Below are 27,754 nucleotides of genomic sequence, written 5' to 3' on the forward strand. Positions count from 1 at the left end.
GTGTCAGGCAGTATTACTAAATGTTCCTTGGGTTATTTAAAAAAAAGAAAAAAAAGAAACAACAGTACAGTTTGTTTGTTTTTAACATTTTTCTTTGGTTCCCTTTTAGGCAAAGATTTATGGTTTACATAGATTAGCACAATGCTACATTCTGTTTTTATTTACATTTCACACAGTGCCCTTTTTTGAAACCTGTGCTTTTTGCACTAATGTGAACTGGCTTAATCATTCCAACCTAAACTCTGTTTAAATAATGAATTGACTGCCTACCATGACTGTCTGTTTATCTTTTGTAGCTTGCCGTGTGTGAAGAAGCACAAGGAAGCTTCAGGATGCAGTGGCGTTAGAAATAAAACAGCATTTGTGACACTGTCACAATTTGATGAAATGACACTTCTCAGTGGTGAGCAGCCTCTTTGCTGGTATAAGTCATTCTATTAATGTGTGTTATCATAGAAATGTGCTATTTTCTCATTTTCATAATTACCATTGGGGCTTTGTCTCAACTGTAGATTACAGGTTTCTGGAGGATACTGGCCGATTTGCTAATGGTGCCACCAGAGACAACCTCGTCCAGGCTCCTCGTGTCACTGTCAAAGTAAGTCCTGCGTTTATAGATTTAGTATGTTGAATGTTGTCTTGTTTTAAATTTTTGGGCATATGCGAGCATTAATCCAGGACATAGTACAGAGAAATTCTTGTATTGTTTTTAGTAACAATACAGAACTGGAGAACTGTTTACAACCCCTGGTGAAACCTCGTAGAAAAGCCAAAACCACTTTAAAAGTGTGGTGCACATACACTTAGTCGACACTTTATTAAATACACTTTGCTAGTACCAGATTGAACCAAGGTGATGGAAGCATTCCTCCAATTCTGATTCATAATTTGTAGCATTAGGCAGCTGCTGCACATCTGTGATGAGAATCTCCTGTTCCACCACATCCCAAAGGTGTTCTATTGATTTGAGATTTGTTGCCTGTGGAGGTCATTTGAGTGCAGTGAACTCATCATCATGACATTGGCGTGAGATAATTTGAGCTTTCTGACATGGCTCATTATGCTGCTAGAAGCAGCCATCAGGAAACGCTTTGTCCAAAAAGAGTTCACATGGTCAGCAACAATACACACATGTAAAGATCCTCATTTGATATTCCTCACCATTAACATCACCATGCCTCCTGACATCTCATCCACATTAAACGCATGGACTGAACATACGCACACACCCACAACCACCCATAACTGAACACACACACAATAGACAAAACGAACAAATAGCCAACTGTACCGTCATACATACAATAATAACATTGAACCATTGAACTTACAACCACTGGCACTTTATATAACTACTGCATAATTTATCCATATATCTCACTGATCTCAACTGCACTACTGTAAATGCTGTATAGACAATCATACTGTACAATACAATAATTATAGTTTTTACAACTGTTTACAAGTGTTTATTAATACTCGCAATTGTATATCTGTATAGTTTTCATATTTCATATTTCTGTGTAGTTTTCATATTTTTAACCATATTTATAACCTGTTCATAGCCTGTACATAGCTTGTACACTCACTACAGCTATAGCTAACATTTAACATACCTATAACAGACCCATATTTTCTAATACATCTATATTATTGCTAGAGCTCTTCTGGATGGATGCAAACTGCATTTCGTTGCCTTGTACTTGTGACATGTGCAATGACAATAAAGTTGAATTCTAATCCTAATTATACCACCCCCACCAGCCTACCCATGACCCCACCTTTCAAATGTTTCAGAAGAAATGTGTGCTCTTCTGCTGCTGTAGCCCATCTGCTTCAAAGTTCAGTGTGTTGTTTTTAGAAATGCTCTTCTGCATACATTGGTTGGAAGGAATGGTTATTTGAGGTACAGTTTCCTTCCTATCAGCTTGGACCAGTATGGCCATTCTACGCAGGTGTGACTTCTCACATAAACTAGGCATTTTCTCCCAGAGAACTGATGCTCACTGGATATTTTTTTTTCTTTTTTGGACTCTTCTCTATAAACCCTAGAGATGGTTGTGTGGGAAAATCCTAGAAAATCATCAGTTTCTTAAATACTCAGAGGAGCCCATTTGGCACCATCAGCTTTGTCATATTTAAAGTCACACTGAGTTGCTTCCATGTGATTGGCTGATTATATATTTGGGGTAATGTGCAGTTCAACAGGTGTACCTAACAAAATGGCCGATGAATGTACCGATACAATATATACATCTTGAAAATCAGCAGTGAAAATAATAATAGTATCAGATCCACATCAGACATATCCAATATCCCATAAGTGTTTTTCTCTTTCTGCTTTTATTGCTTTGCTTGTGTAATTTGTGGCTGCAATAACACAATTTCAACATTTTTTTTCTTCAAACCACCAACATTCTTTTGTGTAATACTTCATACCAGCTATTACCTGTTCTTTTACTGCAACCCAGTTCAAGTGGCATTTGATAGCTTGAAGTAATTTGTGTTCTTTTATGGGAAGCAGTCACTGCTTCAGCTGTTATAGATCAATCAAAATAATGAGGCTTATTCTCAGGGAAAGATAAAGGCTTGGCGCATGATGAGCTCTGGGATTTGGGTTTTTCTCCAGAACATTGCAAGTGCGGTAATCTGTTACTGGCCCTCTATATCCGCACCTTTTTAATAAATCTTTTTTACTGTCTCTTACTGCCAATCTGAAGTGATAAAGGAGCCAGAAAGGAAATGCTTGTCTTTTCAAATTTAAATGAGGGCAGTAGGAGTTCAGGCCATCTTTGGTTTGATTGCTATTGGAACTCACACAGCTGTAGTTATTGGTGTAAAACAGATGTTTGGTAATTGGATGTATTTGTACCGTGACAATACCCCCTCCCCCCAACAACTTTTTCACAGAACTGGAAGGTCAGCCTAGGTTCCAATGTATCTGTTATTTACTAGGAATAGAGGCTGTCTTCAACACCATTTCCTGTTTCCTTGAACAGCTGTTTTGTTAGATGTATGCTGCTGAGATATCTCTTAAAGTCTACTAGCTGTTTGGTTCTACTTACTTTGGGATCTTCATAATGTCTCGAGGGACCCCTCATTTCTTTATTTTTCTCTATCAAAATATGAGATGAGATTCTAATAAGCAGTATTTAGTATGACAATCTTTAACAAGCATGTCTGTGAAGGTTCGTAAGCCACTGTGAACGGCCATCTTTGAACAGAGGTGGTGGCTTACGACTCCAACTGTCTGCCATCTATGGCTGTATCCCAATTCAGGGTCTGCAGCCTTAAAGTACACAGCCTCGACGATCCTCAAGGGCCGCGTACTCAAAGACCGCTAAGGCCGGAAGTGCGAGGCTTGTGAAATGGGACGGTCTAGCCTCCGTCGCGCTGCCCAGGTTGCCTAGCAACCATAACACCAACCGCTGGAAACGTTTCATACAGCTTTGTTTGACAGAAATGAAGGAGAACATATTTTGTTCGTGTGTTTGTTCCTACACGAGCTTTGTGTGATTTAATAAGTATCTGAGGCTGAGACCACAGGACTGTAAAACATGACTGTTGGCCTTCATTTCTGTACTGAACAGTCATGTAAGATTAGCTAGCAAATAACAATTAGCCAATGTTGTTCATGAGACTAAAGTCAGTGTAAATATGATATGGCCAGTATTATAGTTATTATATTAATCATCAGAAGTTATTACAGCAGTGAGTTTGAACTCTCAAATCAAATCACTTCTATTGTCACATCACATGTGCAGGTACAGCACATGTGAGTGAAATTCATGTGAGTGAACTCTGTGTCTAATACTGAGCTTCAGTAAAGATTCAAGTTGGAGTTTATATTTCCTATCACCTTAAATCTTCACTCAAAGACAAGTATCTCTGACAGTGTATATACAGATGTATTATATATAAGAGACAAACATTGTTCTTTCAATATGTTGGCATTACTAAATTTGGCTCAATGCTTACATATATGTGTAAAAAGAAAATGTACGAGCTGTGATAACTGTTTCTGATAGAATGAAGAGTAGACTGATATATTAAATATTCCTTTATTGGGTGAGAAAATCAGACCATGTCATAACTCCTTATGTCATACAGAATAGATATCAGAGCCTTAAACAGGCTGACTTCTGCTAAATGGGTCAAACTGGGCAGAAAGTCTACAAACACATAACATCCTTATAGAATATGATGTAACACTATAGATCAACTTACCTCAGAATACATAAAGCATATAAACAATTACAACAATATGATGCAACAAACACAGCAGTGCTACTAATCCAAAATACTCAAAGCTTCGTAGAACTGAAACAAACATTTATTTTTAGCTCCATTCTGCTGCTGATACATACTTTAGGTTTCTGAACATTAAACTTGTCTCTGCCTTTCATAGTGTGTAACTTGAAGGCTCTGAGTACTTTCTCCCACACTGAAAACACTGGGATGATAATATTATTTGAACATTACCTAGTAAGACTGATTCAGGACAGACAATTAGTTATTTTAAACTTTTCTAGCAGTCCTTCACAAACAGGGAACAGTCTGTCTATTCTCTCCATCTGTCAGCTGCTGCTGGCTCTTCCTCCTCCTCTTCCTCACACACTGCTGAGTTTGTCCTGGTGGATCATCAGGGGTGCAAAGCCTCACAGATGATGTGCAGCAGTGGGTCCCTCAGTCTGTCCTCACTCTGGACACTTGCAGTTGTCACACATGGAAATCAAAATGTGATAAGCTGCAGGATTCAAACACAAGTGTAACTTATATACATGTTCATACTTTTATTCCACAATCAGAGAGAAAGAAACAGAGAGAGAGTGCAGGACAGACAGACAGGTGACAGTCTCAGGTGTACACACTGCTACAAAACAGCACAGAGAAGGAGGATTTAGTGTTTGTGTTATTACAAGTGCTAAACAAGAAGAGTTCCCAGATGGTCCAGTGGACACATGTGTGACTCCTGTGATTAAAGCATCTTTCTTTCAGCTTAACGAGTGAACCGTCAGCTCGTTCAAACACACGTTAAAGTCCGTTTGGCTCGACACCACCGAACAGAGGCAGCAATATAACATAGCTAACATTAACAGTGCAGTGAATCCTGCTTGTGCCGTGATATTCAGGACTGCAAACCGAGCAGCATCACTGACTTTCAGCTTGTTGTGTTTGTGGATATATGACTGACTTTAATTATCCATAAAATCATCACATTCTCTGTAAGATTAAGGTCGACTATTGTATTATTATATTTTAAAGGCTTTAAAACCAAGTAAACGCTGAAAGTACAAACATCGCTAATGGCAAATAACTTTGCCGACATGTAGCCAACAGTAATGTTTTAATGTTCCTCATTATTAAACGTTTGCACATAAATAAGTGACATCATATTCAGTACTTACGTTTAACAGTTTACTCTTCGGCCGCTCCGCTTCTGCCGTCTGCGGCAAAATTATCCACAGTGACTGCCGGCGCTATGAATTGTGGGATATGTTGGGCCCGCGAAGTCTACACCGCCACAGCCTTAAAATTCAGGAAATGAAGGCCGCATTTCAGGGCCGCATTTGAGCAGCCTTTGAATTGGGACAGCCTTCGGCGCGCCGCTGTGACGTAATCGGCCTTAAAATGCAGCCTTTAAGACTGCAGACCCTGAATTGGGATACAGCCTATAATCCAGTTTTGAGATCCCTTCCCAGAGGCCTTAATGCCCACTCACATCCTGGGCTATTTGACCTCAGTAAATCACATGACAGAGTGGGGCTAGGCTTCACAATGGGTTCACCCGATACCTTGGCTGATTGTGACCCACACCTGATTTCACACCTTGGGTCGTCTGATTAGGTAGAGGATCAATAGAAGGTCCATGACCCTCTTGGGGACACTCCCATAGGGCTTAAAATCTGGGACTCTCCACCAATTGCTCTTAGAACTGAAGAAGCTTCTTGGATGAAACGTCTTCAAGAAAACTTAAAAGTCCAGATGCTTTTCTTTCCAAGCTCCTTAGACTACAATGACCTGGATGACTGAGAACCATCACAGACATATGACAATCTGTACTCTCACTGTTGTACCCCTCCTCCTTTTGTCCTTTTCTATACATAATTACGATTTGAACTAAAAATGTCAAATTTGGATTTATCCACCCCATGAGACCTGTTGCCACTGATTGTCAGTTCAGTTCTTGTGTAATTTGGCACACCGCTCTTTTTTCTCCCCGTTTCCCTTCTTAATAATGGCTCTTTGACAGCCTCACTTGCACTCAAACCATTTGTGATGGGTCTTCAGTGAACAGTAGATGGACCAACTGAAGGGCCAGATGCATCTTTCAGGTCCTCTGTCAGGCGCTTGTTGGATTTTTTTCCTATTTCTCCAGGACAGTTTATCATAGCTTTTTTAGTCCTGCCACTTCTTCATTTGTCTTCCACTTTCCTCAGTGTACAATGTGCCAAGTTTTCATCTAAGTGTTATTTGGGAATCACCTTGTTCATTCATTCATACTTTTTGACAGCTATTCATTTCATGGCATGTAGTGAATCTTTTGTATGGTTTATATATTATGTTTCGGTACCAGTTTAACATAAATGTTTATCTACTGTTTATTTGTTGTGTTTAGCCAACCATTATCCACACTTATTAGTTTACAGTTTCAGCTGTTGGTATAGATTTGGCATATTTATTCCCATCTCCTATCCTTCCATGTATCCTGGCTGCAGAAGTACCACCTGGAGAACTTGTACCCCTGCTTGGGAGTCACTGCTGTACAGGGTTGTTCTACTGATGGGGCTGCAACAGACTATTTTAACTTTACATTTTGTATTGTAAATCGTAAATATATTCAATTAATTAAAAACAACCATTCACATTGAAAACGACCACGTATAATTTTTGCTATTTATGCTTAAAATGGCAGTAAATTAATGAGAGTCATTGCTGATTGACACAATTAATCTAACTTTACATGGAACTATATTATCTTTATTTTTCTGTTCTTCAGTCTAAGAAACTGGCCTCTAATGCCAGGAAGATGAACATCACCCTGAGATTCCTCCCCATCACCTTCACTAAGAGCAGAGAAAACTCCACCTTCTTCCTTACAAAGTAAGTATACACCTGCTCAAATGCAGAAAATATCATTATTGTTATTGTTATATTTTGAATTCTGTTGGATGGAGTTAAATGTCAGAGTGTATTTTGGAATATATCTAAGGTAAGTTAGTAACCGCTTTCTTCATTTTGTAAAGTAAGGTCCTGTCATTATCTTGACCATAATAAAGTATGTACAGGATGAAGATTTTCCCACACATATCCTATACAGGGTCCAGAGAAAATAAAACTTACTGACACACAAACAAATGTGATATTAATAGGTAACATAAGTGTTTAGGGGTCTTTCAGAGGAATACCATGAGAAGCCTTACAAAGACATTCAGGCACTGTTGAACATACTGTCTAAGACAGCACTTTAGTGTTTTCTGGTTAAGCCCTGCTTAATCCAAAATGAGCTTCTGATTAGTGCTGTTTTACTTTACCACAGGATGGCACTCTCGTGAAGTGTTTTATCTAGACTTGGCTTTTCACAGGCTTATCTCATGGCAGTCTTGTGCATGGTGATGAATCCTGAATCTCTAACCATGTGTGTGAAAGATTCATCTCCCATGAGAGTCCTTAAATCGTTAATAAAGGAGTTTATAATATACTAAATGGGACATTAAGCTGAGATGATTACCATGATGTTAGAGCTTGCCAGACACAAAGACAGACATGCCAGCTTGTTGCAGAGGATCAGTGGTATCATAGTCCATGCTGGTGGACACCTTACATTTAATTTTTTCCATTCTTGCCCAATTTCTATTGCATGACATGGCTCAACTCAACTCAGTAATTTACATAGTACCCATTCCTGTTTAGATAGTGGGCATGGTAGCATCGCATCAAACTGCTTATAAATCCTTGTAAAGGCTGAAGGAATGGAGGAAAAAAAAGACTGCTAAAAGGAAGAAAACTGGAAGGTTTGAGTAATTTCATGTCCCATGTTGCACATCCTATGTTGCACATATGTCGCCTGTTTCTGCCTGTTTACATGTTACCTTTTAGTGCTGGCTTACATGGTTTAGAATCTCGACTGAAGCAGTACCCAAAAAATCTTTTGCCAGGTACGATGTGCTTTGCAGTGGGAAACCGAAACCAAATGGCATGCAGGGAGACTTTCAGAAAAGTCTCAGCTTAGTTAATATTGCAGACTTGCAGTTATTTAGACACGGAGGTTTTATTGTTTTCTTTAGAAACCGAAATAGTGTGCATTTTCTTTTTTTATTTTAGTCAAATTTGTTCAAATGTGCTGGTTGTCTTGTCATTTTTGGCAGCTATTCTAACTCCCTGGACAACCTTGTGCCACTCATTTTGCAATTTCTTTGAGGTTTGGCCCTGGCTCTCTAATCCCACAGTGGAAGAATAAAGAAGTGGAAGAGGGGGGGGGAATTGTTATTGAACTGCACATTAAAGTTTTACGAGTCTTGAAATGCCCAGGGACAACATTAGGTGCCAATCAGGATTGCCACTAAAAGAAACCTTTGTCATTCCCTCCAGCTGGTTTTATGTTGTTACTTTCCCTTTCACCACCCTCTTTTCCATCCGTAAAGTCGACTGCTCTGTCATGTCTGTGTCTGGTGTTCTGCAGGTGCTGATTTAAGTGAGCACATCACAGGGTGAGACAACTTTGTCAGGGTCTTGTGGCAGACTCCAGCTTCATATTCTGTGTGTTTGGTTCAACAGTTGTCAGATGTTGACTGAAAGCTTTATTAGAATGTCTGTTGTAGGTTTATTTTGCACAAATTTTTATCTGAAGGATAAAGATATGATAGATTTTTATCCCTTTGTTAGCCTAGCATCAGTAGAGGAATCGCCAGCCAGCGGCACCGCTTTCCTTTGTTTAGTCTAGTTTGTTTAACGATGTCTCACTAGATTTTTCAACTGACCACAACAGTGCACCATTTACACGCTACCAAATAGACACAAGGGTCGGGGTAAAGGTATATAATAAATAAATGGCAAAGGGCTGAGAGAGAATTTGTTTCAGAATGTACCAAGTACATAATATAAAAAGCAGATGTGTGAACAGTGTGAGTGCAGCTGGTTAGCGACATATTCATGCTACGCACTCACAGTGCCAGAGAAGGATCATTACTGGCATACAGCTGACTGGAGGGTTTTCATGCCTGGCGGTGGTGTGTGTACGTGTGAGTGTACATGTATATGCGGTGAGTGTGAGCTCGGGAGCACGTGTCTTTTTTATTAAATGTTTGTATGCAAAATAATGGCTGTGCAGCTACTTTCTTTCCACCTCTTACCCAATGACTAATTTAAAAAACAAGGCAAGAACAGTAAAGAAAAAACTTGAGGCTGCTTCTCACTCCAGTCCTTAGAGGGTAGTAGCTGGCATTTGGCAGAACATTGGGTGTAGTTGTATTAGGGTAGAATTATGTTTTCTACAGTCTCAGCCTGGCGGGTCAGAGAATTTTCCTCATAGATGACTTGATTGGACTGGACAACACATTGCAGAAGCAGTTATTGCGTGTAATAACTGAAAATATTTCTATAATAACTTGGGATAATTAGTAATATGAGCTGCAGCGGTTTTCATGCCCTGTGTATTACTTTCCCATATATTGGGGAATCAGCCTTAATTAACCCAGCTTTCTGGGTGAGAGCGGTCCTATATTTGCTCCCAGTTATTGACAGGTGTTGAACAGTGAAATCCAAAATGAAGTGCTTCTTATTGACAGTAGAAGATAACATAATAGCTTTGTAGACGAAAGCAGTGGTATCCCATATGTGCTGTAGACTCAGTTAATGGACTTTAAAGGTATTTTGAATGCTTGGCATATCTAACAGTTTGGTTCTTGTGCTGTTAAAAAAAAAAAAAAATTGCGTTAAAAAAGTCAATTCAAATTACTTAGCATACTCTTGCTGCTTTAGCATATTTTTCTTCACCAATTTGGTTATGGTTTTTGGCAGCTCATGAGTCTGTAAACATGATAGCTCGAAAAGTGTAGTGTCACATTTGACCTCTGACCTCCTCCTTCAAGGTCCATAGATTGATCTGAAGGTCAAAGTGAACAGTCCTATACAGAGCTATTTAAAACTTTGTCTTTCTTACTGCCATTGTTTGTACTGACAACATAGGGGCATGTGGAGAATGGAGGGGATCCAAATATGACTGCTTCAAGGTCAAATAAGGTCTTTAAAAAATGTCTTTGAACTTTAAAACTATGCTTAAAATTCCACTGTCATAAATGTCATATTCGCTGATCTGACTTTTACATTTCAGATCTGCCTTTCTTTCAAGTTGACCCCAAAATGTGTTATGTCTTTAAAGAAAGTGTTGTCAAGAGAAAAGAGAATGAACTGCCTGGTTAGTTTTTTAAAATAGATTATATAGTAATCAATATCCACTCTCTTCTCTATGAACTACTCCTACAAAATAAAAGCCTGCACTTTGGGCTTGTTTTTAGTGCATTACAATTTTTGTTACGGTTTGTATGAAAAGAACAAAGAAAACAAATGAATGTATAAAAAAGTAATACTACTCTCTTAAAAGAAAATGATTCCCAGAAAGTGAGCTGTTTTGGCAGAGGTTTGCACTCTCTGGGCTTCTTGTCTGTTAATGCTTTTCGTACAATCAGTCCTTCGTCTTTACTTCGTCTGTGACTCATCTCTTTGCAATAGGGCAATAGGTTGTATTCCGCTTATATTCATATATAAATGAAAAGTTGCCAGGTGCATATGTTATTCTGCAGTTAAGTCACCATCTTGCAGCAATTACATCATTGTACACTTGCTTAAGTTTTGGTCGTGCCATAGTCTCAGACACTGTTTTCCTCAGTGTGACTGTAGCATGATTGAAAGTTAAATTGATGGTTATGAAGTTATCTCTGGGAATGTAAAACAACAACAACAACATAATACTAAATGTTATTCTACTGATGATTTGACGAGATCCATAGACAGATCCACAGCTGTAATTTGATGGCAAAAAGACCTTCATGCTGTTGTTATTTTCAGTCATAGAACTGATTTTTTTTTTAAACCACTGAAGGGAAAACTCTGTTCCAACTTACCAAAAAATCAAGAGAACTGTCTACTCGCACCAGTTTCAAACAATTATTTAGATCATTTCCAAACCATATTGTCTGTGATATTGCTGGTAATTTTTGTGTGATTTAAAAGTGTAATATTGTGCGTCACGCACAATGGCGAGATTAGCCAGACTGCCAGAGCAGCCAACGACCTTCAACAAGCACAGTACTTTACAAAATATGTAGAAAACTTCTGGTTAAACATGTAAACAAAGCCATTTCAGCAGTTCAGACAAAAAAAAGATAACCAGAGAATGAAGGCACACAAGAAGGAGATATGAGCAGCTGGAATGAATCGAATGAGCTGGAGCACTTGCTAGGTTTACTTCATATGACAGGAAGTGGAAAGGTAGATAGAAATTACAGATTTTATTTTTAAATTTAAATGTTATTATGTGACAATAGTGTGCAGGCTCCTGAGGAGTTATAAGCTTAAGGAACTTTAGATATTGTTAAGATAGTTTTAAGCAGCTCTGGTATTCTTCCACCTAAGATTTCCAGGGAAAACATCCCTGCTGTTGCAGAGCTAGTAAGATGAAAGTGCACCAAAGTACAGACTGTTTTTGTTCTTGGTGGGTTAATTATGCTGCTGTCTGGGAGGTGAAGGACATGAGGGTGAGGGTCACAGTAGTCAGTTGTCTGGAACAGCAATACTTTGAAAGGTTATATGACTTAAATCTAATTATAAACCAAGTCCAGTGTAACTGACCTATCAATGATAACCCGAGTTACTGTGGAGAAAGAATGATTGGCCCGATATGACCACTGCACTGCATGCCAGGGTTTGTTTGCATGCAGTGCTGTACTCTTTGTGATCAGTTAAGTCGAGTGGCTGGATGGTGTATCGTATTTAAAAACTCCCTGGCATTTTTATTTAATTAAAACTGAAAAAATAAACCTGTTATTAATAAAAGATGTAATAGTTCATAAAAGATGGTCATTGAAGAGGCAACAATCCATACCTGTTTTTATTGTTTTTGATGTAGCACTTGGGTGTTTTGGAATTTCTCTGAGTATTGTATAGTCTGACCTTGGGGTGAATTTGCCCCTGGTAGGATTTACTGTGATGTTTCACACGTAATACTTCTCACTGTAGAACGGTGGACTTTATGACCTCTCTCAGATTGATGGGCAGCAACAATTTCTTCTTTAAGATCATTTATGCCATTGTATGAACACACCTGAATGCTCACAAGCAGCAAACTGCCTTTAGTCAAGCGCATTTGGTTAAAGGGCACCTGAATGCTAGTTACCCTCTTAATTGTTATGGAAGCAGTAAGGGTGTACTTAGTTTTTCATGCAGTGCTTCTGCATTTTGACTTATTTAATTAATAAATGACATGGTGTTATATGTCACAATTTGTATTTCATCTGAGGTTGTATTTTTCTAAATTTAAAAGACCTGCTAAGGGCCAGATTATTGTTACTATATCCTGATACAAATAAACAAGTTTGAAGTGAGTGTAGTTTCTTTTTACAATGACTGTAACTGTCAGGCAGCAAAAAGACTTTTTTTCTTGCTATGCGGGTGGATGTTCTTCTAATGATGTGACATCACATGTAAACTATGAGTAGTGGTGGTAGTTTTTTATCCCTCAGAGGTCTAATTTACCATTGGTGGTAACCCTAACCCTATACTTAGGGAATGGCAAAACAGTCTCTTTCTTTTTGTGTTTTTGAAAACAAATTTTCATCTGTCCCAGTTAGAAGAATAATTTTCTTTGTTCCCCCGATTGCCAGCACTAAAAAACAAAATATACATATTATGATTGCCTAGGGTAAAATTGACTCTCTGGTTAGTAATGCTGGTGATGACTTGGCTCTCAGCGGGATAAAGCAGTTGTTTGCCGTTTATCTTGAGCACAGTGAAAATATCACTGCTGTGAAGGTGCAGTGGAAATTCACATGCACAACATTTCGCAGCTGTAGTTTGCCACACTGAGACTATGGAAAAGGGCTGTAATTTTAGTAACTCTATTAGACCAATTAATGCAATTTTGAAAATGCCGTAATGTGGCAGTGATATTCATCGCAGGTTAGCAGAAGCCCAAGTGGTGTGTGAGCCATTGCATGTGATGAATGAGTACACAAATGGATTAAAGCAGGATTTCATGGCAGGAGACGACTATTCATCACTTCACTCTCATTTGCATTACCACTTGTGCTTTCCAAGTTCAAATGAAACAATCAGCAGCAGCTTTAGTCAATGTTTTTTTTAGACTCCAACAGACAGCTTTTTGGCTGGCTTGGCTTGATACAGAGCAGAATCTGTGCCTGCCGCCATCCGAGGCAAACCTTACATCAGAATGGCAAGCTGCATCACCGTTACAAACACTGTCATCACAGTTGGCCGCATATCCGAGGGCCACACATCAGTCTGTTGACTAGGGGCAAAATTCCAGAATGCAAATTGACCACAAACTGTATTATAGATGCAGGTGAGATGAAAAACTTGCAACATGTTGAATTTGGGTAAATAGCTTTACATGCGTTCACTCGTTAATTCGGTTTATAAATGAAACTATTAACAAACACACATGCACACACACTGTGTAAGGCTTTGAGCCACCTCCCATTTTGTTATATTGTGATTCCAAGGAGCTAGACCAGGGATGTCCAACTCCAGGCCTCGGGAGCCGGTGTCCTGCAGGTTTTAGATGTGTTCTTGATCCAACACAGCTGATTTAAATGGTTAAATTACTTCCTCAACATGTCTTGAAGTTCTCCAGAGGCCTGCTAATGAACTAATCATTTGATTCAGGTGTGTTGGCCCAGGGTGAGATCTACAACATGCAGGACACCGGCCCTTGAGGCCTGGAGTTGGACGCCCCTGAGCTAGACCTTGTGATGTAATGTCTTGGGCACCTACAGTAACTCAAGAGATAAGACAGTGTTCTGTCTGTCTGTCTAAGACAACTGGATAAAGAATCAGCCTTAAATTGTTTTATTAGGCATTTCTTACTAGCAGCTTGTCGCAACCCCCCTCTCTTTAATTGAATCTATGAAAAATACCACAGTTTCAGGGCATAAATTTAATAATGTATTTATTTATTTTAGGAGTAGAAGGAGTGGATCACCAACAGGGTGATTCACATTTTGTCCTTTAGCTTATGTTAATCTTAAATCTGACGCAAAGTCACACTCAAAGTCTGACCTGTACATGTTAACATAATTGTGTTCATGACTTTTCAGGAAGGTTAGTCCTGTGCAGTGTGTCAAACAGCTAGACTTTAAGACAGAACTCGAATAAGGACACTTAAGATGCAGCTGCATGTAATCTTTTTCTTCTTTCCCTTCTTTCCATCACCCACTCTGTCACTCCACCCTTTGAGGTTGCGGACACAACTATCGCTTTGAATTCTGACTTTAGTTTTTGTATCTTAATAGACAGTCCCCACAATCCTGTCATCTAATTTTACTAGCACCCACTTGCCACTCAAATCCTGGCATCTGCCTCTGACCATCAGAAACACAGCACACATGGTTTCACGTGTAGTGACATTTTTGTTGGATCGGTCCAGTCCTTAATCCAGCCAGATGGATTTCTGCTGCGACTGCCAGACCACCAGTCAGGGTTTCTGCTCACTGCTGTGGATAGCACACACAACACCAATCACTTACTAAACCAACAGTGTGTGCTCTGGTTAATGAATTTATCCATCTCCCTCTGATCATGCTTTCATTCTTAGTATCCTCCACACATGAGGACAATTGCTCAGACTCTGTATAAAGCAGTAGCCAAACCTCAAATACACAAAGGTTCAGTATGCTTAAAACATACTAGTTTGTGCAACATAAACTGTTGAAAAGTAAGATTGCTTATATTAGCTTAGTACAGTCACAGGGACTATTATAGTTATGTGGAACAGGACCTTTCTTTTCAAACCTCGCCAGTTAATGCGTAAAGTGGACGTAATTATTGGATTGTAGGTTTTGTTCTTTATGCTGCTTAGCGGGTTTTCATATAAAAACAAGTTTAAAAAGAAAGTGAAAGATAAAAACACAGGATCAAACTAACCCCAGAGTGATTATAACGCCACACATTATTATATACACACCACACACATTATATATTAATGGTATTCTTCAAGGCAAAGATTCAATTCAGTGATTAATTTGAGTGACTGTCTGTTCACAAAAATTAATGTGAGCAAAAGAAAAAAAATCCTCCAATTATTTGCTCGCCTAAAGTGTTGTAGTTCTCTGTTTTGTCAACTGGTGCTTTCTGTTGAATGGCCATTGGGGTTTGATTTTTTTTCCCTCTCCCCCCTCCATATTTTTGTTTTGTAGCCTAGTGAGGGAAACATCTGCTATTGTGCTGCCAATTTAGAACAAGGAAATAGTCTCTAGTGGGAAAGAATCAAGAAATGAGGCTTCCATCCGTCTTTGCAACTCAGACTGTTGAATATCATATCAGGTTTTTTTTTTTTAAAGACACTTTTTGCCAAGACGGTGAGTTTTCAGAGTGAGATAAAGTAAGTTGAATCTGAATTATGAGTTTGCTGTTTTACTCCCAGATTAGATCATAGTCTTTGTTGGATCATGTTAAAAACTCAAAGTCTTGTTCAAGTGCTATCAGTAAAAACTGTTAAAGGTCTAGGTAGCGTGATCGATTTTGACTTTTATATGCAGCTCTTTCCAGTTTTCGTTTTTTGTGTGTGTGATTAATAATGATGGCACCTTTCCCAGGTATGCATTTTGGCCTGGCCTGACCCAATTGCCTGCATATTTGGGCAAGCCTCTTTTCCACTGAAAGACATGATTTCCATTTGCCATAATGACAGAGTAATGGCATCACACCTGGTCCTCCACCCTCATTTGCTTGCACATAGAAACACACAGACACTTGTGCAAGTCAGTCTGACGCACTAAACAAGAAACTTGGCCCAAACTAAGCAAACACATAAATTTCTTTGAACAAGGAGGTGGATTTCTTAGATGCCTTCTAAAGTTGCGTAGGAAATCACCGCCCAGTCCATTGTCTTCCTGTCTGCTGGGGCCTTCACTTTACCCCACACCTTACAACCAAGCGAAAATTCAAACCAACCTTTTACTCAGTGTTGTGCGCACATATAAATACACACATTTGCTCTTTTTGTTTTTTTCCTTATCCTGTTTCTGTTTGCATTGGGGAGAAAAAAGCCATCTATGGTATAATGCTACCATGTGGACCCCCACAACAGAACACCGCCTGGATTTTTAGCAGGAAATGTCAGTGGTTTGGATGTTTTTCCAAATATACCGTTTATTTAAATATTTACTAATTTATTTATTTGTTCAAAGCGTTATCGTTAGGCTAGTTGCATTGTTGCTATTGAAATATGGTCAAATAAAATGTAGTGAACTTGCAATTTTCCTCATTCCTACCTCTGAAAATACAAATTTATACTGCTGATTTATACTGTGTTCTGGGTTTAACTGACGGACTAGCTCCAGTTCCGCTGTACTTTGATTTAAATATTTATCCTGTTCACAGGACATCATTTCATTTACCTATGGAGAGTTTAGTCTACAATCATAATGTTCTCCTCTTTTATCTGTCACTCACCTACGCGTCTTCAGCAGCTCATGGTAGGTGATGAAGCTGAAGCTCTCATATTTGGACACTTTGTTCCAACTAAAGCGCAGATGATGCATTATTCATTCTATTTTGTACAAAGGCAAAAGTACAGACATTCCGTACTTGAGTAGAAGTACAGATACTACTGTTAAAAATACTCGAGTAAAAGTACTGAATCAACTTCTTTAATTAATAATGTAATGGCTCAGTAGATTTTCTTAGTGTACAGACTGTGATCAGTTGATCTGGGCTACTGTTGCTCTGAGGTTTACTGCTCTTTGTGGATATACACAATGAATTCAACCAGATGTCAGCAGAGGTTTCATAAGTTTTCCTGGATGACTTCCATCCTCTACACTGACAGGACACTGTTTATGCTGGTGGTTTAATCTCTCTGGCTTGGCTTTAAAACGGAGCTTTCGTTGCTCTGAAATTGAGTGGACAATCTGGCCAAAAGGTCATAGCACAACAGTATTCAGTGAGATGGCCTTTATTTATCCCTAAGCAGTAATAAGCTTTGTAGATAACCCTCTCTTAAACAACTGTCAATAGCTCCTGTCATCACTGCCAACCAAGAGCAACCCCTAAGCCCAGCAGTTTGGCGATTAAAACTGTTCAGGTGCCTACATCTATGGCTCAAACCAACCTAACATATAAACTCCTACAATATTAAAAATATAGCTAGTTACAAATAACAACAACAACAATAACAAACAATACAAATAAGGGCGATGGGAGCCCCGGCGAAAAGAAACAATAACAGGAATAAGACTACAAACCGTCAGATTCTGGCTTCTCCCCTAAGCTAATATCAGTAGGCTAAAGTAATGGAATTACTTGTACAGGGCTGCTGGTAATTCACACCTCAACTTATTATTAATAAACATAAACTGTAAAACCAGCAGAGGGATGATGCTGTTGGTGATGGAGAAGAGGGAGGAAATAAGAGGGACCAAGACACCACTTACCAACCTCCATGTTATAGCTTCACTGGCTTTATACAGTTGCGAGTGAGCCTTCTGCAGCCACTCAGGTAGGAATACATCAGAGGAAAGAGCAGGTTGATGAGAATGGCAGACAATAGGAGGTTGATGCATGTGCTGGCGCACTGATGGTGCTCCTAACAAAAACAAACCTCCATGATGTGCTTCAAGTCAATCTTGGTGAGTACCAAAGCCCTAATAACAAGGTCTCCTTTGCTTTCCTTACAATTATGCTTTGGGACTTTCTGAGGGTAATGTTTCATCTTCATTCTTAAGATCTGTTAAGACCTTAGTCCTCTGCTTTGCTGTAGAAGTGTTTGATGATTCAGCTCCACCCTACTCATGGCAGACTCTGTGGTCTTGGTTAACACAAGTCCTTGTAGTTAGGTTTAGCACTCAGTATTCTGTGGCATGACTCTGGAGAGAACAGCACGCCGCTGCTTGTGCCATTAGGTTTTATTCTAGTCCTTTGTTCCTCTGCAGCATTATATTTATTTTATTATGATCACTTGATGTATGGGCTGCTATAGTATGAAGAAATGGCTATGTGGAATATTAAGTGTTGTGAATCCACCAAAAGATTCTGTAAGAGATTACTAAGGAATAGATCATCATACATCATGTTATTCTTATCTCCCAAACGGGTTGATGTATTACATTTTGTTGGCTATATCTGACAGCAGTAGTAGAATACTACAGCTGCTTAGGGAATGATTGTTTGGTTGTAGAGCACACCCAGCAACCCAGAAAACCCGACCACATTTAACAGTTACTGCCCAAAGCATTACCCCAGAAGAAGTGATTATTATGCGATATTGGCCAGCTGGTGTTCTAGTATTGAGTGTATATGTCACGGTTTCCATGGTGACTATGTTTTCTTTCTTTCTTTTTTTTGTTTTTTTCATTTGCACGCAGTCACACAGATGGACAGGATCTTGGAAGCAGCCAGATGTATTGTCTTGGACAGATTAGAGCCGTGTCCATGTTGTGCTCTGACATTAAACAAGGGCATTTGTGTTTGACTGTGAATTGTTTACAGTGAGAATAACAATAACAATAACCTTATCTGACTACACTGTTTTTGATGAGCAGCAAATAAAAATGTGCATTTCTGTCTCTTCTAGAGAAAAACTGTTTCTGTGGCACCTGAAGCTCATATTTCCTCAGAGCAGTTCAGAGTTCACTCAGAGGAGGTGAGTAATCAAGTAATAATTACATTTCTTGAATAGTGTATCATAAAAGTTTCTTCTGAACCTTTAGTGTTTAAGTGTGCCCTGAAACCAAAATGTGTTCATATTGAATTGAAGTTGGGACCATTATTGATCCTTTATTTTCTCTTGCATTTGCCTCTCTATTAACGATGGCTTTTTTTTGCTGCAGGGTGTCTGACAAACAAACCTTGAAGCAGATCTTGACTGCTTATATTCACCCTACAGAGTCGGAACCTGTCACACGTCAGAAGTGAGCTTTTCCCCCTTCACATTTGAAAACAGAACATGTGTTTTTTATCTTTTGCTTTTTTTTGGTTTGTTTTGTTTTTAGAAGCTGAGATATTTATTTGAAAAATGATGTAAAAGCTTTAAACATTTCTTCAAGAAACTGAGTCTGTAAAAAGAAACCACTTCTAAGTGAAGGTTGAGACACTAACAGAGCTACACAGAAATGTGTCTGTAATGAAAGTTTCATCATTACAACAGGAAAACCAACATGTTTATGTGTAGATATTGTGTACACATATAAAAATGTAGGATAATTAAATTAAATTCAGTTTTATTTATATAGCACCAAATCACAACAACAATCACCTCAAGTGCTTTATGTTGTAATGTAAAGACCCTACAATAATACAGAGAAAACCCCAGCAATCAGAGCCTTTGAGCAAGCACTTGGTGACAGTGGGAAGGAAAAAACTCTCTTTTAACAGGAACAAACGTCTAGCAGAACCAGGCTCAGGGAGGGGGGGCAGCCATCTGTCACAACCAGTTTGGAATAATGGGGGAGAAAGACAGGACAAAGGCTACGTCCACACTAGCCCGGATAGATTTGAAAACGGCGTTTTCATCTGAAAACGCTTCGCGTCCACACTAGCGTTTTCAGTCGTTTTCACAGTGTTGTGCGTCCATGTCGAAGCGGTTGAAAACGCTTACGTTCCAGTCCTGAGCATGCACAAAAGCGAGTGAGAATTAAAGAATTTGGAGAAAAGCTATCTGGAGCATGTACAAACTGATACTCATCTTTTTTAGGGCTGTCAAAATTGAGAGCAATCAAAACAACCGCTATATAATGCACTCCTCTATCTTTGTGTATTTGGTCACATGACTGCATCACATGACTAAAATACGTCATCGTTTTAGAAAGTCTGCGTTTTTGTGTGTCCACACTGCGACGGGTCAGCTGCGTTTTGAAATGAATGCGTTTTCGAGAGCATTTTCAAAACGCTGCGTTTTTCCTTGAGGAAAGCGCCGTCTCAGTGTGGACGGGAGAGAAAACGATGCGTTTTCAAATGAAAACGCATTAGTGTGGACGTAGCCAAAGACACGCTGTGGAGGAGAGCCAGAGATGAATAAAGTAGAGAGGGTATCTGTCTCCCAAACCCAAACTGGGAGCTGGTTCCACAAAAGAGGTGCATGGCTGCAGGCTGTGCCTCCTGTTCTACTTTTAAATACCCACAAGTTTACAAGTTCAGGACCTTGTATGTGAGGAGAAGGATTTTAAATTTAATTCTGGGTTTAATGAGGAGCAATTAAGAGAAGCCAGTGTGGGAGAAATATGCTCTCTCTGTCTGGACCCTGTCAGTACTCCTGCTGTAGCATTTTCAATCAACCGAAGACTTTTCAAGGAGTTTTTGGGACAACTTGACAGTAGTGAATTACAATGGCCTGGCCTAGTAGACAATTATTCGAGTAATCTAGTTCCCATGGGCTGTTAGTACCTTTCCCTGCTTTGGAATGTGCTCCCACATAAAACTTTGTCCTCGCTTTGTGGCAGTGTGGACAAGCAGCAACTCTGCATTGATTCATTTGGGAGTAGTACTAGTGACATGCCGGTAAAGTGAAAACAATTTCTGTTATCTTGGGAGTAATTTCAGGTTATGTGATCACTTGTCACCACCCGTGTTTAGGGTTATTGATTTTTATAAATCTGCTAAAATTCCAGCTTTATCTTGCAGGAAAACTGGATATCATATACTAATCTGTTTCATTCAGCAATAGAAATTCAGCTCACACCGATTTATTTAGTTATTCTTTTTAAAACCGTGAATAAAAATAGAAAACTTAACAATGTGATAATAGACCTAGAAGTTAACACCTCTTTGATGTATGGCTTGGAAGACCTCTAAGTTCGGGGATAATGACTGCTGCTCAGCCCTTTGTTTTCTCTTGAAGAGTTTTAATGAGCACTTTTTATTGTTGGCAGTGAGTTTGAAGCAGTGTTTTGTTCGTAGATTCTCATAGTTGAGAAAGAGAGCGGAGAAAAGGAAGCCAAATGAATCATTCACAGTAATTATAGTTGAAATGTGGATGGTGGCATTCATACTTCACGGTTTAATGTCAAGTATCCAATTTGACCTGCTTCAAAATTGTAATGCATTGTATACAAGATTTTTGGATTGCCCAAAATTGTCTCGTAAAGTGTCACATTAAGCATCTGAATCAGCTACAGCAGAACAGCACAATAGAGTCTTGTGTTCAAATAGAACCATGGTTTTGACTTGTGGGCCTTAATAGGCTGCAAAAGCCCTCTACTGCTATAAATCATGCTTTTAAAACTGCTTTCACTATTTTCATTATTTTTTGAACTCTGACAATACTTAATACGTATTTTGATCTACAAAAAATATCATTACTTTTCTTGTGCAATGGACCCTGGGTGGATGATGTAAACTGGTTGCACTGCGGAGCTATCATTACAAAGTTGCTATTTCTGGCACAGTATATTAACTGTTTCAAAAAAACCACACACACAGTACTGTTTTTGTTTGTGATTTCCAGGTGACAGGAAATGATATTAGTCTTTTAAAAATGTCCTGATGATGAGAAAAGAAGAAAAGAAAAGAGTGGGGTGTAGTTTTGGTGCACATAGACAGCTTCTAAAAGTTGACTAAAGGAGCTCAAAAATAATCCTACCAATGAGCTAAAATGAGGATGACTAAAACCAAACAGTGTGCTTACAGGTTTTGTCCCACATGGAGTCTAAATCTTTGTGTAATGAGTGAATATTGATTTCATTTAGACTGCTTATGAAAAGGGAACCAGTGGTCACCACCAACATCACCTACCATGAGCCTGCTACTTCAGTCAGCTCAGCAATCAAGATGTGAGCAGCCGGTCTAATTTAGACCGGCTGCAACAGAATGTGCCTCTCTTGCTGATTTTGATGTGCAATTGAGGTTATTGTTTTACTCCTCAGCTACGTTGCGTTTAAACTGTAAAGGTTCAACAGAACATTTATTTATATCATGGTCCAGACGTTGGGGCCATTCCAGCCATCTGACAACAATGACAGCCTGGTAGTAAAAGGACTTAAATCAAATTTTAGAAAACCTTAGACACACGGTGGTTTAAATAGCAAATTTAAACTGCTTATGGTAAAGTTAACATAAGCTTTACATTTTTATGTAGTCAGGGTTAGTTCTAGTTGAAGTTCTAGTAGTAAACCCTCATAACCTTAATGAAACTGAAAGCCTTGTGAGGCTCATGTTCATTAAAAGCTTTTGATAGCTACAGTTCACCGTTCCACAGGAAGTTTCATAAATATTACTGTATCTAATTAAAATTATCTGTAGAATGTGAATGAGATGGGTTGCCTGTAACACTCTGGTGATTTCTGCTACTGTGCTTTGTCGCAGCTATGCTCATGTTTCTCAGAATGGATAGATTGGCAGCTTTTAATAAGTTGAATTTATCTCCGTGCACACAGAAGCTGTTTTTCAAGAGGTAATCTTCTGTGCTGATCTTTGTTATCGATCAGCTCACTTCAGTAACACAGGATGTGGTCAGGGTCTCCGCACGTTGACATACATTTGCTCTTGCTGTACTTTCTTTTCTTTTTTTCCATTTCCCAGGCTCTTGTTTCTCTGAACCTGAACAGTAGTCTTTGAACAAGGCAGCTTCTTTGTTTGCACTATTTCTTATCTGAACCTCTTACAGAGCAGTGATTTGACTCCTCTGACCTAACCTTTATACTGATAACAGCGATCAGTGCCTTACTGCAAAATCCACATCAAGAGCATTGTGTAGAGGTGTACAGCTCTTTAAATAGATACGTGACATAGTCTTTGCCAATCTTTTATACACAGGCTTTTTCTAGTTTCAAGCCAGTGAGGTTTCAACTCTGCATGTTCCATTGGCTAGCTCTTCGCAGCAGGCTCAGGTGCTGGGGTTGGCAGTACATACAATAATTTAATTTGCATAGAAACCTCAGTGGGAGCCTATACATATGTCAGTCAGTATACCAGTGTACATTTGGGTCACTGTTGTGCCACACTCAGTCAATGAGCTCTTTGTGTTTTGACCCTTTTGGTCACTACCTTAAAGCTAGTCACTGTAGCCATATGTTTAGTTCTTGGTGTTAATGTGAGTTTGTTTTTCAGGTTGAAGATGTATGTGCAAGCTCGGTTTGATCATGTCAAAGTCTTCATGAAAGTGGAGGGAAGAAAGGCTAATGCTGTCAGGTGAGATGCTCTTTCACTCTATCCCTGGCATTCTCCTTTGTATGTCCTCTCTCACACAGCCATGAATCTTCACTGTGGCCCTTTATTTTCTTCGCCACCTCTCTTGTGCACTCTGTTGTTTTTTGATTGGTTGCCCTAAGATATTCAGACTTCTCTATCTTCACTATCTTTCCTTCCTGCATCTTCATCTTTGCCTACTATCTCATTCATGCAGATGTATTCTGCTTTGCTTTCGATGGAAGTAAGACAGAATCTCTGGGAGAAATTCACCTGGTATCAGAGAAACTCATGTCCAAGGGAAGTTAACAACACAATGATGGTGCGGCAGGCATACTGAAAACAGTCCACGAGAAAACAACCTAAAGTGTCACACGGGGCAAATTTAAATCTGGTGAGGGGTTTTTGATTTTTACCCCTAAGCCGTAAAAGGCTGATGGTGTAATGTTGTCACCCTGCCAGGTGAGCGAGCGGGCGTGCACACCCAAGTTTGTGAAAGCGATACCTGGAGAACGAGACGACGTAGGAGCTTCATATTGATACCATAGGTGTATCTACTACTGTAGGACGAGGCTATGGGGTAGCACTGGTGGTTGCCAATATTTTAGAAGTTCTCAGCATCTTTTGATCACACCTTGCATATGGTGATAATTTTCTTTTTACATCTGTGAATTAGCTAAGTTATTTAAAAATTTGACATTTGCTTCTTAGACTTAGGCTCTCTCCTCTTTGCATACTTTTTGTTTTGTATGCGGCGCGCCTCTTTTTTTTCTTTTTTCTTTTTAATTGTGTCTTCATTTTTTGAACGGGTCAGGGAGAGGTGATGGTAGCACCCATCTGCCTCACCTACTTTTAGGCTCTTTGGCAGCCTTCCGTTTCTACTTAGTGACAAAGTGAATGATGATCCTTGGCGCTCATTATATTTGCCCCCTGGCTGAGATGAGACATCATAAAACTTCCCATCATTCATTGTTGTCACACACACACACACACCATCATTTTGCTTTGCAGCAGCAGGTTCAGCTGCACACTTCTTCTAAGGAGATGAATTAAATTGTATAAACGCATATAGAGGGATAAGAGATTTACCAAGAGTGTCTTTCAAGCTCTTACCTTTTTATCCTTAATGCATAGTTTTAAATTCTTCTCATCTCTGAGGCCAAAAATATGAATCTTGTACCTTAAATAATGTTGGTTGTTACAAGCTAGTGCATTACAATAAGTTCATAAAGGCAGTTAATTTCCAACCATTACAAATTTCCATAAAGTGTAGCACAGCATATACAGTATAGTATAGTCCACTAGTCACTTTGTTATATACCTATAAACCACGCTAAAATGCATACTTGTGTCCCACCTTAATGTTATTTAAACCTAATACACAGAGCAGGCATTGCTGTAACAATGCGTCAGTCAGCAACAAGCATCTAAAATAACAAGGGAAAGTCAGTGCTCTGCAGCCATCAGAGCTTTGACTTGCTAAGGCATGGACTCTGAATCCTCTATCAGCTAGCAGCTCATACTTGAAGCCTTGTAAGACGATAGTCAGCGTCCGTATGGATTGCACATGGTTTTCTAGCACATGATTCGAGTGCTTTATTAAAGTGAAAGCTTGGGAATTGGGAACCCCGTGGATCACCTTGAGCTCTTTTTTGCATTCTTTAAACCATTCCTGAATTACTTTTGTAGTGTTGCAGGGTACATTATCAAACTCACCCTGTATGTTTTATAGTTCTAATAAAATATTGATACACTTTTTATGAATGGCAGTAACACAGAAGATGATGGTGGAGTTTTGCCGAGAGCTTTAATAATCGTGTTTAAGAGCCATAGTTTCTTACTTTAAAGCTGATGTGGACGTTACAAACATAAATGTAAATTCAAAAAGAAGGTTTTTAGAAACAAATTGGAGATGGAGCTGTGCTTTCTAGAAGTTTGGCTAATGTGTGCTACATAACTTCATTCATTCGTTCATCTAAAACCTTTCTTTCTTTACAATGATGCTTTAAACTTATTACATATTACATATTTGCATAAATGTATCCAGTATCATTGTATCAAAAGTCATTTTTAATACAAGTTTTTTTGTTTGGTTTTTTCCCCCTAAGGCTGTTTGGGTGGGCAGGGCACGTCATATGAAGTGATCATGTCAAGGTGGAAATAATAGCACAGCAATTTCCTGCTGAGATTTAGTTTTTATATAAATGAGTCACTACTTTTGGCATTCTTGGCATAAGATCATTTCTGTCAAAAGGTTTTATACATGACTTTTAACAGCGTTTGGCCAGATACACTCTTAGTAGTCGGTTTTTAGTGATGAGTAACTGAGCAGCATGAACAAATCAATCTATTTGACATTCTCTCCTCAGTATCTGCTAGAACAGTGTTTTAAGTGTCTGTTAATTCAGAGTGCAATTTTCAGTTTTGAATCTAAAAGAATTCTAAATGAATAGAGGAGGGGAAAATTATATATTTTTTAGGGTAATTATCTTATTAACTATGTACAGTTTTGCATAAGTGTCTCGTGTCTACAGATTCTACTTTCATGAGAAGAGAGGCCCCTATCTGCGCTTGTATCTCGTTTAAGAGGTTCCAAATCAGGTCGGATCATTTCAACCACAAATAAGCCTCTACTTTCTGAATAATGCAGACTTGGAGGAGAACCCCTAATTTTACACAGTGTTATTAATGTTATGAAGTCATGGATAGCAGTAGTCATGGTTTCTTAGCGGTCATTTGCCACATCTAACACAAAAGGTATGACTGCGTGTTTTTTGTTGTCTACTGGAATATCAACCACCTCTAATAAAGGAGTTCTTGTGCTAAAATAAGTGGCGCTTGTATAACCCACATCCTCTTACTGGAAAGGTGACCATGTGCATCAAGAGAACCATTCACACATTTCTGATGTTTGTTTATGGGGTTGTTTTTTTTTTTTTCGTGTTTATTTTTTTTAGTCATTCCTCCCGTGTGATCCTGAGGATGCCCTCTCCTCTTTTCCCTTACCACTGCCTTTCCTCTCAGTCTGCCAGATCCAGGGGTGCATCCTTGATGTCTAAGATGGAGATGCTCTTTTTACAAAGCGTATTTTTTTGCTTTCTGGGTTTTTAGGTTTTTTTTTTTCTTCAACCAGTGTTGTGCTGTTGCCTTAAGACAGTGGTGTTCCTGTCCTGTTGAAGCTGTTCACATATTTGTGGCTAGTGTTTTCCTTAGTCCCCTGGAGCTGTCTGCTCTCCCTCGGCTTGCCCTAATGCTACGTTCAAATATGTTTCTGCACAGCAGATGCTTACCTCAGGTCTCCTGCTGGTTTTAGGACACTGATGCTGAACAGCAAGGCATTTATAAGGTATTCATCAGGTAATAGTGACATTTTTCATCTTTCAAGTGACTTCAGCTTTTACACAAACACACAGTGTGAAATAGTGTTTGTTAAAAAGCACTGTTTGACCGTCTTGACTTGTCACTTTTGGTCAAATTTGCTGTATTTTTTGTTTGGGAGAACATGGGCAGACACATCGGTGCTTGAAGGTCTGCACTGAAACCGTTTTGTGTTACTTTTTAAACTGAGCCTCTGTAGTGCAAACTTTTCCAAACCTGGCTTAAAGAGTAGCTACACCCTGAAATTAAGAAGCCTCTCACTGAGAATATTTTTTTAAATGCAAGAAAGGAATAAAGGTGCAATTAAGTATGTAAAGTGTGGCCTCGTGAATACCCAGTGTATGACAGGGATGGTTGCCTAGGAGACTGGCTGACCTGTACTTAATGTGGACATCAAGGTAGAGCTATGCAGTTCTGGCAAAGGATTACTCTGAAAATACAAACTAATTATGAATGTGAATGTGTAGGCAAAATATGAATTATGCTTGTCTTTTTTTATGCCAAAGCAACATTAAAAAAAAAAAAGCCTAACATTAAAACAGTTTTGTAAAATTGTGTTTTGGTGTTATAGCCCAAAAAGAAAGCTTGATTTGCATATCTTAGTTTTTGCAGCTGAGTTGTCAGAATTAGTTAAAAAGTATTGCGATGTGCCAGTAAAGCCTGTGTGAAGCATATTCCTACATACACTTCTCAAAAAAAATAAAAGGAACACTTTTTAATTTTTTGGGGGGGGGGATGTTGATCTGGTCAGTAAAGTAGCAGATGGGGTTGTTAATCAGTGTCAGCTGTTTGGTGTTAATGAAACTAACAACAGGTGCACCAGAGGGGCAAATATGAGAAACCCCCCAAAACAGGAATGGTTTTACAGGTGGAGGTCACTTACATTTTTTTCACTTCTTTCTTTTTTACCCCACTAGTTTTGCATTTGGCTAAAGTCAATATCACTATTGTAAGCATGAGGCAAGACCCTACAGAGGTTGTACAGATAGTCCAAATCCTCCAGGATGGTACATTAACATGT

At 39.0% G+C, this 27,754-nt stretch overlaps 1 protein-coding gene across 3 annotated transcripts in view; it reads left to right on the forward strand.

Annotated features, from left to right (window-relative positions):
- znhit6 (zinc finger HIT-type containing 6) overlaps nucleotides 1-27,754 on the forward strand; it is a 37,125-nt gene that overhangs the window by 3,176 nt on the left and 6,195 nt on the right. For all 3 annotated transcript variants that reach the window (XM_031760243.2, XM_031760242.2, XM_031760244.2), the window contains exons 3-8: nucleotides 297-403; nucleotides 513-598; nucleotides 7,001-7,104; nucleotides 18,809-18,877; nucleotides 19,065-19,145; nucleotides 23,278-23,358. In XM_031760243.2, coding sequence (XP_031616103.1) covers nucleotides 297-403; nucleotides 513-598; nucleotides 7,001-7,104; nucleotides 18,809-18,877; nucleotides 19,065-19,145; nucleotides 23,278-23,358 — 528 coding nt within the window. The remainder of the gene's footprint in view (nucleotides 1-296; nucleotides 404-512; nucleotides 599-7,000; nucleotides 7,105-18,808; nucleotides 18,878-19,064; nucleotides 19,146-23,277; nucleotides 23,359-27,754) is intronic.

The sequence above is a fragment of the Oreochromis aureus genome, linkage group 17 (assembly GCF_013358895.1).
Source record: "Oreochromis aureus strain Israel breed Guangdong linkage group 17, ZZ_aureus, whole genome shotgun sequence".
Classification (NCBI taxonomy): Eukaryota; Metazoa; Chordata; class Actinopteri; order Cichliformes; family Cichlidae; genus Oreochromis; species Oreochromis aureus.